General features: G+C 39.9%; 1 protein-coding gene across 1 annotated transcript in view; it reads right to left on the minus strand.

Annotated features, from left to right (window-relative positions):
• Window positions 1-9,547: 9,547 nt before the first annotated feature.
• The window catches only part of pcdh1a (protocadherin 1a), a 115,592-nt gene continuing 106,481 nt past the window's right edge, over window positions 9,548-18,658 (minus strand). The window contains exon 5 of the mRNA XM_076889013.1: window positions 9,548-13,464. Within this exon, the coding sequence (XP_076745128.1) occupies window positions 13,094-13,464 (371 nt within the window). The 3' untranslated portion in view covers window positions 9,548-13,093. The remainder of the gene's footprint in view (window positions 13,465-18,658) is intronic.

Raw genomic sequence — 18,658 nt, forward strand, 5'->3', positions numbered from 1 at the left:
TTATTGCATAAATGTCATGTTTATCAGGTTTAGAGATGTAAATGGGAAGAATTAAATATATCCTTTAAGTCTACAAAGAGTTAGTGAACAAGCTCTCCCTGGCTAACAGAGAGCTTGTGTAGAGTTTGGAACAGAATTTGTGGCTGATTGCGACTGGCCCACGTGCCTTTGAGTGTGTGGGTGGTTTATATTAATCTAAGTGAATATTTGGTACTACAGTCATCTCAGAAAGTATTTGGACAATGAAATTGTGTTTGATACTTTGGCTCCATTCTCTTTCTACTTCAAATGTTCAACTAGATGATGCTAATGAGGTTAGTAGGTTTTTCATTTTAGAGTATCTTCAGTTTCAAATTAATATTCAATGAAGCACTCATTCTTTACTTTTTTATTTTATTGTTAGAGTCCTTATCTACCTAGAGGGACACAAGTGCCTCTCTATAAACAAGGGTCTTGTTATGAACAGGGGCCAGAAGCACTGAAGCGCCGCTCACCAGTTCAACCCAACAGCCAACTGCACTCCTCTCTGCCCTGCCAAGCTACACCACAACCAGCTGGTGGCAATCTTCAATTACAACACCTGAACCGCATTAACTCGTCAGCCCCGACCCTGAAAGCCAGCAGGTGCTCGAGGGAGACTCGCAGGGGCTCACTGTTACCTGTGGACAAGTCTCAGTTCATGTCACAGGAAAGGGGAGTTGTTTTATTCATTCGCTGCCGTTAACAATGTGGAAATTTGAGATTTGCAGTGGAAAATGGAGCTCTAATCAAAAGACTGAGCCTTCCACCCTTGAATCATGCATGTGCCGAATATACCGTAATTGATTGTCTTTTAATGTGCCAATAAAGTCATAAGCCATTCATGTAATAGGAGTTCCTAGCTTTGTGCAAAATAATAATTCAGATATGATGCAATTCTCATTAAAGTAATAGATGCCATCCTATATTTATGTGTTTCACCCTGTTGGTGAAACATTGTTAAAATGCTTTGCCTTAAAAATATGTCTTCAATATTTCAGTACAATTTAAATTGGTTAAGATATTTGATGTCTAACAAAAAGGTTTTTAATTGTGTAGTTTTTATGCACTTTTGGTACCAGCAATGTTTTCTATCTATTTATATAACAAAAATGCTCATTAGGAAGTTATAATTTTAGTTTCTTTTATCATATTTGGTTTAGATGATGAAATGATGAGCAGATGCAAGTTATAATCCCATTAGAATTCTTTGAACGGCAACACACTTGGGAAGGATAAAAGACATTTGCTTTACAGTAATTGCACAGGAAGTGGACCTATTATCTGATTTAATGTGTACTTTTTCTTTTTTTTTTTTTTTTTAAAGAAACGATATCATTCTTAAAAGTGAACCTTCTATCATTCAGCCTCTCAGCCATTGCAAATTTTCCTTATGAAGCAAGTCATTATCACAAACTACAATTAATCTCACTCAGAGAATCTTAACATGTCTTCCATCTTGGTGGCAGAAAACCTCATCTTTTGAATTAATAAAAACGAAAACTGAAGCACTGGCTCTGTTTAGACAAGTAATTGTTCAGGTGAAAAAAATAATTTTTTTTTTCCAGATTTCAACCAGGGAACGTTTGAAATTACACAACTTTGAGGAATGTTAAAGTGGATTATATTTTGAGTGGCAGTAAGTAAATTTATCCTCTGTGTTATCATATAGCCATGTCTAAAGCTAGAGTTGGTGAGATTCTTCAAAGAGCAACAAAAGTGTTTAAAGAATTGTATTGGAGATAGATGTGCGATGGTTCATTTTTGCTAAAATAGCACTGAAATCAACTGCTTTAATTCTCCTTCACATAGAATTAACACGCTGGAAACATTGCTCAAAGATTTTGGTTAAATTTGGTGACTGTGAGGGCTATTTGAATACAGTGAACACACTGCCATGTTCAAGGAACCACTTTGGCTACATTCACACTGCAGGTCTTAAAGTTCAATTCCAATTTTTTGATCAAAACCGATTTTTTTGTCTGGTTTTCACACTACAAATAAATTGTGACAGCAAATGCGCTCTAGTGTGAACGGTTCATGGCCCTCAAAGCGGCCCGCATGCGCAAAAGAAGACATCGCTCTGTTTACGGAAGTAAAAATGGCGGCTACAGAGTTACTAGGTGTTGTTGCAGCAGTCTATCATTTCTCCCCATATGCTAATCAAGTCCAAAACCTCAGTTTCTGTCCATTGACTCGCTCCGTCTCCAGTTTCTGCCACCTTGCTTTCTTGTTTGTGTTCTCCGCCGCTAATAATTGGCGTCTGTCTTGTATCAGTGACATAAAAGATTTAATGCAACATGACCATTCAAACAGCAGTCGCTTTCTAAAACATCAGATATGTATCGGATTCAGTACCACATACGAAAGTGACTAGGTCGGATTTGAAAATATCGTATTTGTGCTGTTCAAACTGTCATACCATGATCGAGTATGGGTCGCATAGGGTCAAAAAAGTCGTATGTGATGCGCTTTCGCCTGCAGTGTGACCGTAGCCTTGGACATGTCGTGAGCTTTGTGACAGGTTGCTGGGCGTACTGTGGACATAAACACATGGAAATGGTCGGCAAAAATTCTAAGGTAGATTCTGGCATTCAAACAATGTTCAGGTGAGGGATGCAAAGCATGCCAAGAAAATATCCCCCACGCAATTACACCAACACCAACAGTCTGCACCATTTATATGAGGTAGGCTGCATCCATTCTTTCTTTTTAGTTAAGCCAAATTCTACTCTTCCCATCCAAATTTTGCAGCAGAAATCAAAACTCATCATAACAGGAAAGGTTGTGATGAGTTTTGAATGTCCAATTGTACAATTTTGGTGAGCCCATGTTAATTGAAGCTTTTACTGTTCTTAGCTGGCAGGAGTGGCATTGTAGTATATGCTATAGCCCATTTCCTTCAAGATTTGATGCATTGTGTGTTCAGAGAAAGCCTTCTGCATTTCTTGGCTGTAACAGGTGATTTTAGATACTGTTGCCTTCCTATCAGCTGTCTGGTCATTCTCCTCTGACCTCTAACATTAACAAAAAGCATTTCTGCCCAAAGAGCCGCAACTCACTGCATATTTTCTGACCAATGTCTATAAACCCCAAGAGATTGTTACCAAATGACAATCACACTAGAGCAGCAATGTCTGAAGCACTCAGATCTGAAATCAACAACTATATGGCATTCAAAGTCTCTTAAATCACATTTCTCCTCAATCTGATGCTCAGTTTGAACTTGGGTAGGTTGTCTTGACCATCTCTAGATTACACGTGACGGAGTGATTAATTATTTGCATTAACAGGCAGCTGAAAAGGTGTACTTAATGAAGTGCATGGTGAGGGTTTAATATTTTTTTTCTCTGTTTTTAGAACATGTGAGGAGCTGACGGGCAAGGTTAAATCAATGATGTTGTAGTACAAGAAACATACCAAGTGCACTTCTCCAGAGTACTTTTTCACTTAAAGCAAATGTCCCGTGATGATGATTCACTCTAATTTACTTCATCAATTTTAATGCAATAATAACCTGCTCAGTTAGTAAAAATGCTGGGAAGTAATATAAATTGGAGAGTTTGATCAGACTAAAAGACTTCATTAAGGACCGTCATTAATTCCACCTATATTTCAGTTATCAATCATTTATATAGCAATCGCCTTGAATGGATGAGCAAAAAAACTGCTGTGTGTTTCTGTCTGTACTTGAAATAGAAGTGTACACACATTGATGCAGATTTGCACTGATCATTCAGGCATTTTCTGCTCTTGTGAAATAACCGTGGTGTCTAGAACATTGTTTTGCCTATTTGAGCTTGAGCAAGAAAGGGAAAAACATCACTAGTTACAAGGCGATGTCTGATCCATATTACATTTGTATACACAGTACTAAAAGACAGATTTTTTTTTTTGAAGTCATTCAATGGTATAGCAAGCATAGTGTAGACTTTTAGAAGCATAGCTCCCAGGTGCATGATTTATTATATGGAAAGCAGATGTAGCTTGGAAAGAAAAACATTGCTATTTGAAAGTATTTAATTGGAGACTGCATTTCAAGACAGCCAGCCCTGCCGCTGGTTTTATTCTAATTGCCAGCAGCTACGCACTTAATGAAGCGAGTGGTGAAGAGTGTGGGTAAAAGAGTGAGAGTGACCAGGTTTCCAAGGCAACAGCAGCGGTAGCTGAGTAGTGTTTTCATCTTGAGGAAAAGGCTACAGGAGAGCAGTGTTTCCCGGCGGTGCTTCCTGCAGCTCCATAATGAATATCTATACAGTAATAGATATATTTGTGGAAATGTTGCAGAGTTGAAAGATGCATGCAAACCTGTAGAGTAAGGCCTTTACAATACACCAGAGAAACAATTTTCCTCCAAACTTCAGGATTAGACTTGAGTAGGACACTTCGCAAGTAGATTATAGCGTACAAGCTTTAAAGTAACTGCACTGGGCCAAAGCTTTGAAAGCCTTCTGTCTCATGGTTTTGAACAAAGAAATGGTCTAGTCATTTTTTTGCCCTGCTTATCTTACTGCTATATAGATCTGCAAACTCTTATGTATCCCTAATCAATTACAGATGTACACAATGGTTCACAATAGCGGTTCAAGTTTTTTTCTTTTCTTTTGCACTCCAGCCTAGGCTCATATAAAAGTTTGGTTATTTTAAAATATCATTTATGAAGAAATTGCTCTCTCTTCCTTTTTGCCAATGGTCCGCATCCATGTGTGTCATGTGTTCCAAGTAGGACACAATATGCCCAGCAGGAAAACAGAGAGATAGGCAGAGCGTAGCAGATGTGTTGCATTAGCCTAACGGTCAGTAATGGATGAAATAAAGCAAAAACTTGCTAAAGGGAATATCCCCAAATCCCCAGTGATTCAGGGATGGCTTTTTCACTGTTTGAATATTAAGACCTTGTAATATCCATAATTATGGCTGTATACAGAACTGTCAAGATTTTTAAGAGAAGACATTTAGATTTTAAACAAGCCAGTGTGAGCAATGAGGCAATAATCAGCTTGATGTGAACTAAAACAATATCAAATCTGATTCACAATGTCATTAAGCGTCATAAAATCTCTCAAACTAAATCTATGTGAGAATTAAGCTGCACTCGTAATATATACAAATACGGTTTACACAACCCTATTAAAAGTATTCTTTTTTCAAAAGTATTATATATTGCAAAGATTTTTTTATTTCATAGAAAAACTGCATGAGGACATCTTGCAAAACAGCCTTGAGTTTGTATATATGTTTAAATTAGAGAAGAATTATAAGTATGCATCACAATACCCTCAACTTTCTACATTTCACCAGTAAAATACATGCTCCCTATACTTGTGGCCAAACATTACTAACTCATGCCCTGTCATTACTCAAATAAATCTTCTGTCAAATAAATAATTCTTATTAATGGTCATTGCTCAAATTCTTAAGATTTCTTGTGAGTTCCGAGCTTGGTATTCACACTTCTTTATCCCACAAACAACCTCAGATGTTACCACAGGTGAAGCTAGGCTGCTGGACTGTTAAGAGAATCTGATCTGTATAACTGAATTATAAGTCAGGCTGCTCATGAGATATGTATGGAGTTATTGATTCAATTTAACATCTTCAATTTATCATCTTCCTAGCCCCATCTTCATATGATTGTCAATTACCACATGGTCTCGGGTCTCTCCCGCCCAATTCAAGTTGACTTCCCTGAATAGAAAAACACTTCCATGAGTCAAAAAGCAGATAATAACCATAATACTGAGACAGCACATCCCTCAAGTAGGAGGGTCTCCAGTAGAACATAGACACATTAATAATTGATAGATAGATAGAAAGCCAGCATCGCCAGACAATTCTAAGAAGCTCAGTTCCTGCCACAGGAGAAATTTCCAGAAGCAAATAGGTCTTGAAGGTGGCAGTTATGTCATCTTTCACTACAACAGTGAAGGGAATGGCGAGCAGGTTTAATAGACTAATAAATTATAAAATGGAACCCTTACCCTGAGTCAGAATTCAGTGGAGAATGGAAATGTTGTAATGCCTGAGTAACAATTGAACCTGTGCTATTGAGATCACAAAACATCTGTGAAAGGTAAAAAAAAAAAAAAGCCGCACCAAGGATGTGGATTGTCTGGTTTGATGAAGTAGTTCTTAACTTATTGGTCTATCAAACACTGTGATGCAGTTTGTACATGCCTCATCAAAATGCTTCATTTTTTGAGTTTCTATTGCAGCAGTCCCTGTTGAGCTTTAAGGTTAGATGTTATTGATAATATTGGCTTTCTCTCACTCCCTGGGAAGCTGAGAGCTAAAATTAGCAGCAAGTTGAGCATGGCATCAGACCTGATAAACTCAGCAAAGTTACTCATGCAAGGTCTGTTTTGCACGGACAGTAAAAGAAGAGAATGTTGGAGTAAACAAATGCACATCATAAAACTCTTGCAAGAAAATAAGAAAAATGAGATGGGTGCAAGTTTTAGGTCACGTCAGATTTGTGTGGGCTTTTTGCTTAATTCTGCATTTGTGTGAAGAAAGCAACTGCCCCACGAGGCACCACATATGCCCCGACACTTTGTCAGCAAGATACTCTTTTGTCAATATTGCATTGTGTTGAAAGGGCTCAGATGTGACTGTAGAAGTGTCCACCACAACAAATTGTGTATGTCAAAGCATTCTGTTAGGAGCTGTATGAATAAATATGCAATGTTGCTCAGAGTTTCCTCTAACTGTGGCGGTTCTTAAGACCCCTTAAGACATGCCTTAAGACAAGGTCTTGTAAAATCACAAACATGAATCCATCTCTTGCCATTAAATAAAAGGCTGTTAGATCTTTGCTTTCTTTGAGCTATGCCTTGTTAAAGCAGAACTCATACTTCATTCCAACATCCCTTGGAGTTTTCTCGAGTCCAGTACGATTTACTTTTCACTTTTAATTCTCCATCTTTGAGAAAAACTTACAATTATGCCTTGCACTTTCCAGAGCATGTAAGATTTCAAGGTCTCTATTAGACTTTATTTTGTGGTTCAAGTCAGGCCTTTCCCCCGTTTTCCAGTGTGCATTGTTCTCAACAATGCCCATATACCTCTGCCTCGGTTTTTGCTAAGCACTACTAGCGAGCTCCACGGGAGCAAAAAGGTTGAATCTACACCATATCCAAGAACATACAGTACACTGCATTCTCAAGAGACATGGACTTGTGATGGCCTGTAATGGTATGTGTAAAAGGCTTAAAAACTCAAGCCTTTAAGGCCCCTGCACAGTGTGTGTATATAGTGTGAATATTTTGAGAGTTTCTACATCTTGACATGGATATATCTTTCCACTTAAAGGCTAAAAGGTGAAAACGGAAGGAAGTAAAAGAGCGTTATGCTTCCCTTCCTTCGTAATTAGCCATTCAGTGCATCTAAAGTATTATACTCATTGTACCGGGTAAATGTGTTGCTTTTTTTTTATTAGATTATAGCATCGCATTCACATGGGTAGATCTAATGTTAAAGTGAATATGAAATTTTACTTGAAAAAGAAATATTTAGGAATGAAAACAGTGATCCTTAACACATCCAATTAAATGTGATTTTGTGAAATCATTTTATGAAATCAGTGTCCCCCTTTTGTTCTTTTTAGCACAGTTCACTGAGATAATCTGTGAAAAACAAGAGTACAGTTATTCACTTAGCCATGTTAAATGATCTGTTTTTGCATACTGGGGGTGGGGGGCGCTTGTTCGCCAATATCCTCAGCCTCCTTCCCTCCCTACGCTGTGTACTGGAAAAGAGCTTAAAAGTGATGGTCATATCTGAGCTCTCAGAGGGGCAACACAGATTCTGTTGAGGCTGTAGAACAGTGGACCAGCTTTTTACTTTCTAACAAATGATCAAGGGGGCTGGAAGTCTGCCAGTCCAATTTACTTTGGATTGGTTTGCAGACTAAAAGAAGGCTTATGCCTGGGTTACCCAAGGGATTCCATAGCTCTTAAGGAGTAAGGGATGTTAAAACCACTTCTGCCAGCTGTTATATTTGCATTTTAGACAGGATAGGTGGCAAACTTTGCCATTGTCTCAACTCCATTGGTGTAGTTTTTCCAGATGTGATTTAAAGACATAGCTTGAGAAAAGCCAGGAGATCTGCTTTCCAGTGTTTTTCTGTGCCTCTTTCAGGAGGACCTCCAGTGCTTATTCGAATGATTTTCAGCTGAGTGTAATACATCTAAATTTGAAAGCCACTGTTCTGCTCTGCCAAAGGATAGCACTCTCCTTTCTAGTAAAGGGGAATCATATAACATAAAGTATCAAACATTTCTTAAAATACTTGGTCTCAGGGGAAATGACAGCAAGAAAGGATAACGAGACGGTGAGAGTTGGGTGCTGTACTGTGCCTTACTGGTAAAGAGGAAATGTAGAGGTAGTTGTGCCACAAGACAAATGTCTTGATTTATCATTTGGTCTCAGTGTAAATGCAGTGAGTAGCCATTTGAGGGAGGTTCACCTGATGTGAGTGCCACTCACAGAAGTCTACTAAGAATAGCTAGCTGGGAAAAGGCTGACTAGGCTAGCAGCTGTTCTGGGTTTGGATGGCTATCCCCCTGGAGGAGTTGGGAGAAGTTGCTGAAGACTGACATTCATTGGGCGTCTGTCTCCTCCTTTGGTACCTAAAATGCACTGTGTAGTTTGAAGAGTGGATTCAGAGGGTACAGTATTATAGCCTTACAGAGCTGTTGGCATTACTATGAACTATTTGGAGCTTTTCACTGTCTCATCTTTAGGGCAGTCTCTTGTCATCTATATCATCCAACCCCTCTGGTAAATTCAGTAGGATGTGGGCTTTCTGTTTTCAGGTGAAAAAACGCCCCAGAAGAGTAACTAAACAAACAAAACAGGGATTTTTTTGCTGTGCTGTTAGACACAATATTGTGTTTAAACCTTTCTCGATTATATATGTTACGTTATTGTTGTTACCGCATAATTAACTAATATGTTTCAGATCAGCAGTTGTATTAAAGTAACATACACTGTAGGTACACATAAAGAAAAAGAAAAATAGGATAGTGTATTTTTTTTAATATCTATTCTCTCTGACTTCAAGCCATGGCATTTAAATATCTTACAGTCACATGCATATTAAAAACACAGCAGCAACCTTGTTATCCTCGCACTAAATGTGTCGCAACAAGCAATTTGAATGAATGTTCCTTCCTAAGTGCATGACTGGGTCTGTGTACTTCTGGCACATTGTTTTTCTAGTTGAAGTAGTGAACACAGGTCCTGGGACTTTCCTACTTCAACCTCCGGAATGCTTCCCTCTCAACATTCAGAGGCTTCCTGACTGAGAAATAAGCCGCCTGTTCCCGCATGACAAGAATACTAGTTCTTCTTAATGAGCCCAGGTCCTGGAGTGAGATGCATTTTACACAATGTATCTCTAAGGCTGCAAAACCTTTTACAAAAAAGCAAAAAAAACCAAACAAACCCCAAACCCTAACATCCAAACACTTGTTTAGCTACCGGAAGTGATGAATAATGACGACAAACAAAGAAAACACTGACAGTGTTCATTTTTCCCTGAAGTGATTTTATTACAAAGTTCATGAGGACTTACAGTATTACAAGAGAATTTGTCAACATGCTGAAACAGAACAAAGCAGAACACAGGATTTAACAAACTGGTAAGATAAGACAATCCACTGTTCACGATAAACATAAAAACTGATTAAGTCCTCAGGAGGTGGGAGCCGGTGAATGACTACAGTGCAGGCATAGAACGGCCACATTCACACTGACTCAGCAAAGGTCAATCCAACCAAGGCAAGATGTGCACATCTCAAGAAAACATGTTACAATTTTTATATGCCATCGGCTTTTCTCAGTACTTTTAGAAAGCTTCACTTGTATGTACATAAAACTGTACAAAAACATGGCATCACAAGCATTTTATCCTATATAAATATACCAACAATTAGGATAACAACTAGATTCTCTCTTGCAAAGACGTATTTTCAAGGCAATTGTCTTTGTTCTAGATGAACAGTGAAAAAATGAAATGTTCAGATAATTTCAGTTCGTTTGGGAGAGGGCCTTCTGAATATGAACCAGCACTGACATTTCAGAAAGTTAAAAATAAAGAAAAAAGAGTAAACAGTATCTACCAATTATCTTTGGAATTCATGCTAAAATCATTGCCTGCCTGACAGCAGGCACAGCGTTGTGGAGATCTATGTACACTACACCACCAACAGACTTCTTTATTTTTTTCACACAACCAGTTTGCTAAGAGTCTTTGATCAGTAAGAAAAAGAAAAAAAATCTCTTGCCAATTTCAGAACGGTAATTTGTCCATCTGTCCACAGAAATGATCACCATACAATACACACTACAGATAGGCAAAAGATACTCAAGTGAATTCAACATTAAATCAATGTTAAGTACAAATTAAACATTATTCAACATAGTTTCGAGTGTATTTAGGTGCTCCGTGATGTCCTCTTACTTGGATCAAGGAGAACTGTTCTGTGTTTGAGAAAGAAGTAACCACAGTTCATTCAGCATGAGTTCAAAAGAAAGGTCAAACCTGGTGATGTATTGTTCCAGAAGTGAGTAGCAGGAGGTCATTATTGGCTGGAGCAAGAGAGTCCAACTTATCAAGAGAGTGGGAAAAGAAACCCAGGCTTGTTTTTGTTTTGGACTTAAATCAAACTCTCGCTATCCATTCAGATCAGCAACCGACAGTTCTGACACATCTGCTAAAAGCCTATTTATTCCATATATATAGATATTTTTTTGTGATCAAAGACACAAATCAAAACATGTATTCCAAATTTACATCGTGACACATAGGCTGGAGCTGAATCTGAATCCAGTCAATGCTTTTAGACAGATCGAGTTTTGACTGAAGCTATGTGACACTGATTTTATCCCTCATTGGTATCTCTCTCACTTGTTATTAATTCCAGGTCAGTGATCTTACCCGCTGTTTTCAGTTCATGAAGCAGCTAGCCACAGCTATGAGAGGGGAGCTCGGGAGAGCCGTGGGGGTTTAATCACAGTGTATCATGGCTGTTGTTTGAATTTTACGTAAGTCGCTAAATGGCTTTGAAAACAGCATAATGTGCTTTCTCCCCCTCAAGGCAGGATAATCGCCCACCTTATTTAATCATGGCCATGTCCAGTAATTTCCATATGTTTTTGCGTTAATTATTCTAAACGTGGCTTTCAATGGCAGCATGATGAGGTAAGTGCTGATAAAAAAATACCCCCTTTAACTGATTGTAGCTCTGTGGGTGGATTTGCATTATCTGGTGGGTGCCGTGTCCTGGGGTATGCTCACACATGCCCCAGCTCAGGACTTATTACTCACCCTAATTAGGAAATGTCCATTCCAGGCTCTTCCGCCCTTATTCAGAGACACAGTCTTACTGTGGAAATACTATACAGAGGTGAAAGGTATCTACAAATCTAATCAAATCAATGTTTAAATCAAAGACAACGACTAGCTCTTCGATGTTGTAAGGCAGGCTAGTGGAGTCATCATTAACACCCAATTACTGACTAATACATGGTGTCCTTCAGACACACAGTATCCTTCAGATTCACTTGGAAAATCTTTGCGAAGATAAATGAAGCCCATGGGCATGCCCTGTTTTTGTTCTCTACTCAATAGCCAGAGGAGGATAAATGCCTAATAACTTATTAAGCATGTTGTCCTCAATACAAGGAAATATATAATTAACAGGCAGTTGCGGCAAAATTGAGCCTTACTCCTACCACTGTCACTGTATTTGCAGGTATTCATTTACTGAAATGAATTACATATTTATTTCAGCTTTTATTGTTGGAATCTTTCATGTCAGACCAACATTGTTAAATCACTCACTTCAGTGTGTATTGAATTCACCTCTGCAGAAGCCTGTGTCCAGTGAGAGCTGACAATTAACATTGAAAATAGCACATACCACCTATCCAGTTCACATCATATTCACGCTCAATAAGTGCTCTATCTCTCTAGTGTCTCTCAACACTCAAGTGCCCTTTCCTGTAAATAATTCCTTAGGCCTTCATTAGATCAACACAAGTTCTCCTAAGCCGTGAGCGGAAAGCAGTATGAGTTTTAGAAAAAATGGACTGTGAATTACACAGAGAGCCCATCTGATTGTCACAACAGAGAAGAGCTTTCTCAACCGATACACTGGTATACTGTCATCAGCAGAGTAAAAAGCCAATCAGAACGTGTCTCGCGAGTACTCTGCGTTTGGTCATTGTGACTCTGGGGTACTGTGGCCAAGTCAACCGTTTTCATGATGAACGATAGGTCACAGTGCTGCGAGTCAGTGGGACATAATGTCAGTTTAAATGCTGCCACACAGCTCTCTCCACCAAGTGGAAGAGCTCTACAGGGAGCAGAGGTAAAGGCCATTCTACTATGATTAGGGGTCGAAGGGGGTGCGTGTGTGTGATTGTGTGAAGCGGATAAATGCCTTCCACAATATTGAGCTCCACTCCGGGAGATGGTTTTTAATCAAGTTTAAACAGCAGCATAAAGAAAAGCTTAAATATGCTAAAACTCTGAGGCATTTTTTTTTCAGCTTATGCCAGACAAAAATATATGTAGAACACACCATTCAAATGTATTTACAGCACTGTACATTAAGATAGACCATTTTATTTGATTGTTAGTCAAAAGTGTTAAGCCTTTTGATATGGCCTGACTGGCTGTCTATTAAATTAGATGTAGCAATGGCACAAGAGCACTGATCACAACTTTCAGTTTCAAGAGATCACTTCACAGAATGGGACTTTGCTAACTACAGTAATGATTAGGTTCAATCTGTGTTTCCTATTCATCTGACTGAATTGTATCCCATCAAGATTTCCAATAAATAAATGAGTGAGTGCATCAATTAACTTTGTGGAGTCACTCATAAATATGCTAATAAATTAATATTTTAAGGAGAAAATGAGAAAAGCAGTGATCGAATGGGTCACAGCCTATATTGTTAACTTCAGATTGGGCATTGGCTTCAATGTGTGGACAGCCTGTTTCTCCTTCTTGAGGGGAGTGTGTATTTTCTTTAATTGTGTATTGATCAGATGAATATGTTCCTCACAGGTAAATTTCTCTTTTTGGAGTGTGAGCAGAAGGAGAGGTGGGTGGAAACTCAGAGGCTACGCTCAGGGGCACCTCCTCTAAGGGGCAGTCCTGATTGGCATCATGACCACTGCTGGAATAGGCACTGCGGGAGGGCGGAAGGCGCGGCCGATGCTCCTCACCACCCAGCCTGGCGTTCCCATTAGCCAGGCGTCCCAGGCTCCCTCTGTCTTGGTAAGGCACGAAGGTGGAGAGTTTCGGGGGGTTCCTGGTCTTGCGTACAGGGGAGGGATGCCCAGGCATCCAGCAGGCGTCTGAATGGCCCAGTTCACTGCACTCGGTTGTGCAGTTTCCAGTCATTGCCACATCAGGGAGGGAGCGGATATCTGTGGGCAGGAGAGAGAAGAAAAGCACCATCAGAGGGAGTTTCACAGCGACAAACACTGGAGCAATTTTCATTTAAAAAAAAAGTTGTAAAAAGGCATTTGTGAACAGAAATGGTGTCATTTGAAACACCCCGTGAAACCCACCCCCCTCCTTGAGATCTTTGCAGCTGTTGCTAAGCAGTAAGCAGCAGTTGCTATGTAGCTGTTGCTATGCACTGTGTAATGAGCACTACTGTGTGTGTGTGTGTAGCCCACGAGCTGATGTGATACATTCAAGAGACGGCATGCTGTGTCTATGTCATTTAGAAGTATCCAACAGCAGTTTGTCTGCTATGTTTGTAATATATCATCGTGTTGTTAACATGTTCAACAGCAGTGAGTTAATTTCTATTAGTTGTGATTTGCATGCTGCAACTGATGCTCCAAGCAGGTGTCAACATGAAAAAAAAAAAAAACTACAGGAATGGACATAATGGAACAGCCACACATACTGGGGAAGTACAGTGTTTGGTTACAGAGAGAATAGCTCGATCCCTCTGGGCAAAACCATTGCTGAATGAGTTATTGATTGACAGTACTGAAATGAGTTCCCCTGCCCTTGATTCTCATCAATTTTTTATTCAACTGTTCCTAATTAAATAAATGGGTCCACGACCCAGTGACCTCGTTTCACTGTGGAAGCTGTGAAATCTTCCAAAATAAGTTTGCTTCAGCTAGCTCTCACAACTCACATGTTTCTCTCATGCTTGTAAAAGCGACAAAGGCCCCATTTATTTATTCATCGCTAATGTTCAGGTGCCAGGCAGCAGACTGGTTAAGCAGACCACCTGTTGACAAACTAAACATACAGCCCATATTAAATTTAAATACCACTCAATTTATCTTTGTTATCCCTTCAGACTCAGCCTGAGATGGCCAGATCAATGTCTGAAGAGCAGACAGCTGAGATCCGCGTGTGCGTGCAATGTCGCTGATGTGTAAACTTTTGATTGCCGTGATAAATGCATTACTGCAAATGCCACAATAGTGACCACACCATCGAACGAGACATCCGTCGTGGGAGAGCTGTCTTGTTTTGCGGCTACAGGACGGCGCGCGAATGAGAGCAAATGTTCTTGTTGAGAAAGCAGAAAGTCCGCTGCTGAAAGAAGCTGGTGCATGTGAATGATGTAACCACAAGAGGTGACGTATTAGAGGCAGCGGTTCACAGCTAACAGAGAAAATGCCAGTTTGACTGTAAGCCTGTGAGACACAACATCAGTATTGTGCTCATGACCAGTGGCAAGATAATTATCTCACAAAAATGCCAGATCTCTGAGGCTACGGGAAAAAACACAGAGAAAAAAGCACAGCATCTGGTTCAACGAAAATTCAGTCAATCAAAGGCGAAAGTGGGAAAAGCTTGTGTGCTAAAGATGTTAAAAGCTCTGATGTTTACTAAAAATAAAAGCATGGCATTTAGCTTAATTCATTGTCCCTATTTGTGTCTAAAATATTCATTTCCCCTGGGTAAGCTACATACAATTACCTCTTTGTTTATTAAAATAATAATAATAATGATCGGGCATCTATTGTTGCAGTTAATCTCATTGTTCCTGTAATCCTAAACAGCTAGATGTTTAGGCTATTTAATACTTTCACTTCACAACTGAGCACTGTTCTTACTCATGCTTAATTACATCATTATGCTTAAGTGGCAAATTCCTATATCTGTTTAGTAGGTCAGTGTCAGCGAACTAATATTAATTTCATAAGAATGAACAACACTTTTATGGTTGATTAAGAACAAGGAGCTACAATAAATGAGGAATGCGAGCATGTACACGTTGAGGTGTGTGTGTGTGTTTATTGCCTCATGCAAGATGACTGGAGTTTCATTTTCTCAGTTCCGCTAAGAGCATTGTCTGTATGCATCGCTGCAGCAAAGTGGACTCTTGCTACAAAAAGATGTTCATGGGAAGAGAGCTGGAGAGAGGGTTGAGGAGTCTGTTTCTAAGCGCAGGCACAGTTGTGTAGGAATCTACCCCAAAAGGATTTCACACTTGATTAAAACCTCTCCACAGCTTCCAGGAGGTTTATGCCACACCAAGAGGGCCTCGTGTTAAAATCAGCACAGCTCCACATCTATGAATTACTGTACAGGAAAAAGGAAAGACTTCACTGTACTGGTTTCCGAGAGACTTCACATGCCACAACTGGGCATGTTCCTTATAAATTAGGCATTGCCATTATGTGTCTGCATATAGGACCGCAAACTCCTGAAATTCACAAATGTCCTGTTGGTCTGTTTAATTTATGATTTCTCTTTGAACTCAGTAGAGATAAATGCCATATAGGGGAACACTGAATACTGTGACGTCTTCACTCACTGTCAGGTTGGTTATTGACTTCAGGTCGGCTGTATTTTTTATTTTTTTTACAAAATATAATGTGGAATTATTTAACTAAAAGAAAACATGTAATGTGAAATGATGCCATGCACCACTGACAGGAATTAGAGCACATTCTGAGCCACGCTCATCATCATCAAGGGCCAGAAAATCAGCAGTGACAGCTAAATACACGACTAGCTTGCCAAAGTCTGCCATTTTCTTCCGACGGTGCCAAAGTACATATCACACGTCATTAAGCGAGAACATACAGCAGATACTTTAATGTCAGATATTTTAGTAGGCCATTACCTTGACTGTTAGTGCTTTATCTAAATTTCATATGGTTTTATTTATAATCTAGCTTTGACATACAAGCTGTTCTTAATGCACAATTTAGCGAATAGCAGGGGTATATTCAACTTCAGCTCGCTGTGCTGCTGCATGCTGTCATTAGCACTCTGCAGTGCGTGTCATTCCCAGCCACCCATGTCAGCTCAAAACAGTTTTTAACGTGCAATAATAATGGATTAGTTATTGTGTAGTGATGACAGAATGTTATGATAGTGTGTCTCATTTGTGAAAGCACAAATTTTTACATTTGCTTCTACTGACCTTTCTGTCACACTCAAATCCATTTTCACACACACACACACACAAAATCAATATTGGTAATTATACTTTTGTGTCCGCCTTTTGCTGTGGCCATTAGCCATCTGTAGCTGTACTACAGTCCACTTACAGTGTGGCACAAAACTGTCCACTCTGTGCATCAAAACACACTCCCACGCTTAGCTGAAATGATCATTGTTTGAATATTTGGTGGACACAATGAAGCAAATGGGTCAACCACAGGTTGAAGGAGCAGCCAAAGGCGCAGTGGGAAAATAGGTATTTTCTCACCCACTCAAGCCTGTTTTCTGCTGTACCTATACCTGAAATAAATCTGCTCACAGTCTGGAACAAACCCTTTAGAGTTTATAGTCGTGTATGTCATGGATGGCGAGCCAAGGTGGACAATTGAGAACAGATGGGCAAACCACAGCACTATTATGCCAGTGGCTGAAACAGGCTGACTGGATTTAGAGAGCTTGCGATTTGGTTTTGAAGAGCAGTGACTCAATGACATTACTTCCTTTCTGCACAGCAGAATCCTTTTCCTCTAGACTCACAGATAGATTGCACCTGTAGCGTTCTCCTTTTATAGTGGGTCAGTCCCATCTGCTTGCTTAAAGCAATATCATGGAAAAGAAAAACAGCAATTTCTACCTTCTCCCAAATTCAGAACCACATCAGCGACTTGCAGTGAACCTTAGCCAAGCTTCTAAAAGCACCTCAGCTGCAGTAGCATAACATGTACTCCACAGTGCAGTTACAGAGTGGGGGTACACACAGAGCTTAACCCCCTGGCTGACAGATACATGTGAGGGGTGGGTTTGCATGCTGCTTGCATCAGGGTGCCAGTGGGAGGTGTTGAGTGTCTGAGGCAGGCTTCCTCATCGTCTGATCCCCTGCCCACGGGTATGGGGGAAGCTGCCTCTTCCTGAGATTTCACACTGCTCCTCTCTGTTTGATTGCAAATGCTGCCTCTCCCCACCGGCTGCTTTCCAGCGTACGCGCCAGACCGCTATGATCGATGGTGAACAAATATGAGAGACCTACAGCTTACGGAGGGATAACAGTGGAAAAAACCCAGCTACAATCATTTGGGAGTGTGCAAGAGATATCAACGGTATATTTGTGGTACCTGCAAACAGTTTATGAGGTAAATGACTACAGAAGTTCCAACAAACAAAAGGAAGAAGAAGAAATATCCCAGATCACAGACGTTAGTGTGTGTGTGTGTGTGTGGTGGCTATCGGTATAATAACTGGGTGTGAATGCATAGTGTGGCTGTCATCCTCTGGGAAGAAAAACAAGAAACCAGGATTTTGTATTTCTTTAGCTATGACATGTCAAGCCTTGTTATTCAAGTGTTCTCAGTAAGCACAGTAAGCAGAAGCTACCAAAAACATTTTTTTCTCTCCAGAGGAGTACATTTTTAAAGGACTGAAACTTGCTACAAGTGCACAAACATAGTGTTGACATGCACATTTTCCTTGCTCATTGTAATGGAATCCAGAAGAACAAAAACAGAGTTTGTAACCTCAGACGTGCACTTTCACATCTTGCCAGCCTAACTAGAACATGCAGGCTTGTAAGCTTTGTCACCTTAACTACACAGAAACTGATGGGTGAGATAAAGCACGGTAAAGCTCTTTTTGTTATAATACTGTGGCTAAAGATGATGTAGATTTCTTAAAGCATCGTTTTTGTGGAACAACCCCCGCTTTCAAGATCAGTATGTTTTTCTTTCATGAAATGATGCTCTAAAGATGACGATGTTAAGCATAGTTTAGTTTCTGTTAACGAAAAACTTCAGTCTGTTTGAATGGTTAATTAATGGTTGATTGTTTTGGTGGAGACAGGTTCAGCAATTCTCAGTGAAACTGTACAGAACATGATGGCAGGATAAGAATGTGTATTGAGTTTTAAAACGCATGTCAGAACCTCCTTCAAAGACTCTTTAAGATCTGAATTCTCAGCTTGCTGAGTGGGCTGGCCTCTCGCTGACAGAGGCTGATGAGTGGACATGTCGGCCAGCCGCACGTCAGGAAAATATGCTGTAGATGGTTCATTGGGTGATGGTACACCTCCTGTCAGTTCTCTCACCATCCACCATTTTGTCTTAGAGTTCCTGTATTTGAAAACTGCCTTTTGTGTCACTGCGTCTGACAAAGCCTTAGCACCTGCTGACAGATCACGCTATGCACCAGCTCCTCCAA

This window comes from Maylandia zebra, linkage group LG10 (genome assembly GCF_041146795.1).
Source record: "Maylandia zebra isolate NMK-2024a linkage group LG10, Mzebra_GT3a, whole genome shotgun sequence".
Lineage (NCBI taxonomy): Eukaryota > Metazoa > Chordata > Actinopteri > Cichliformes > Cichlidae > Maylandia > Maylandia zebra.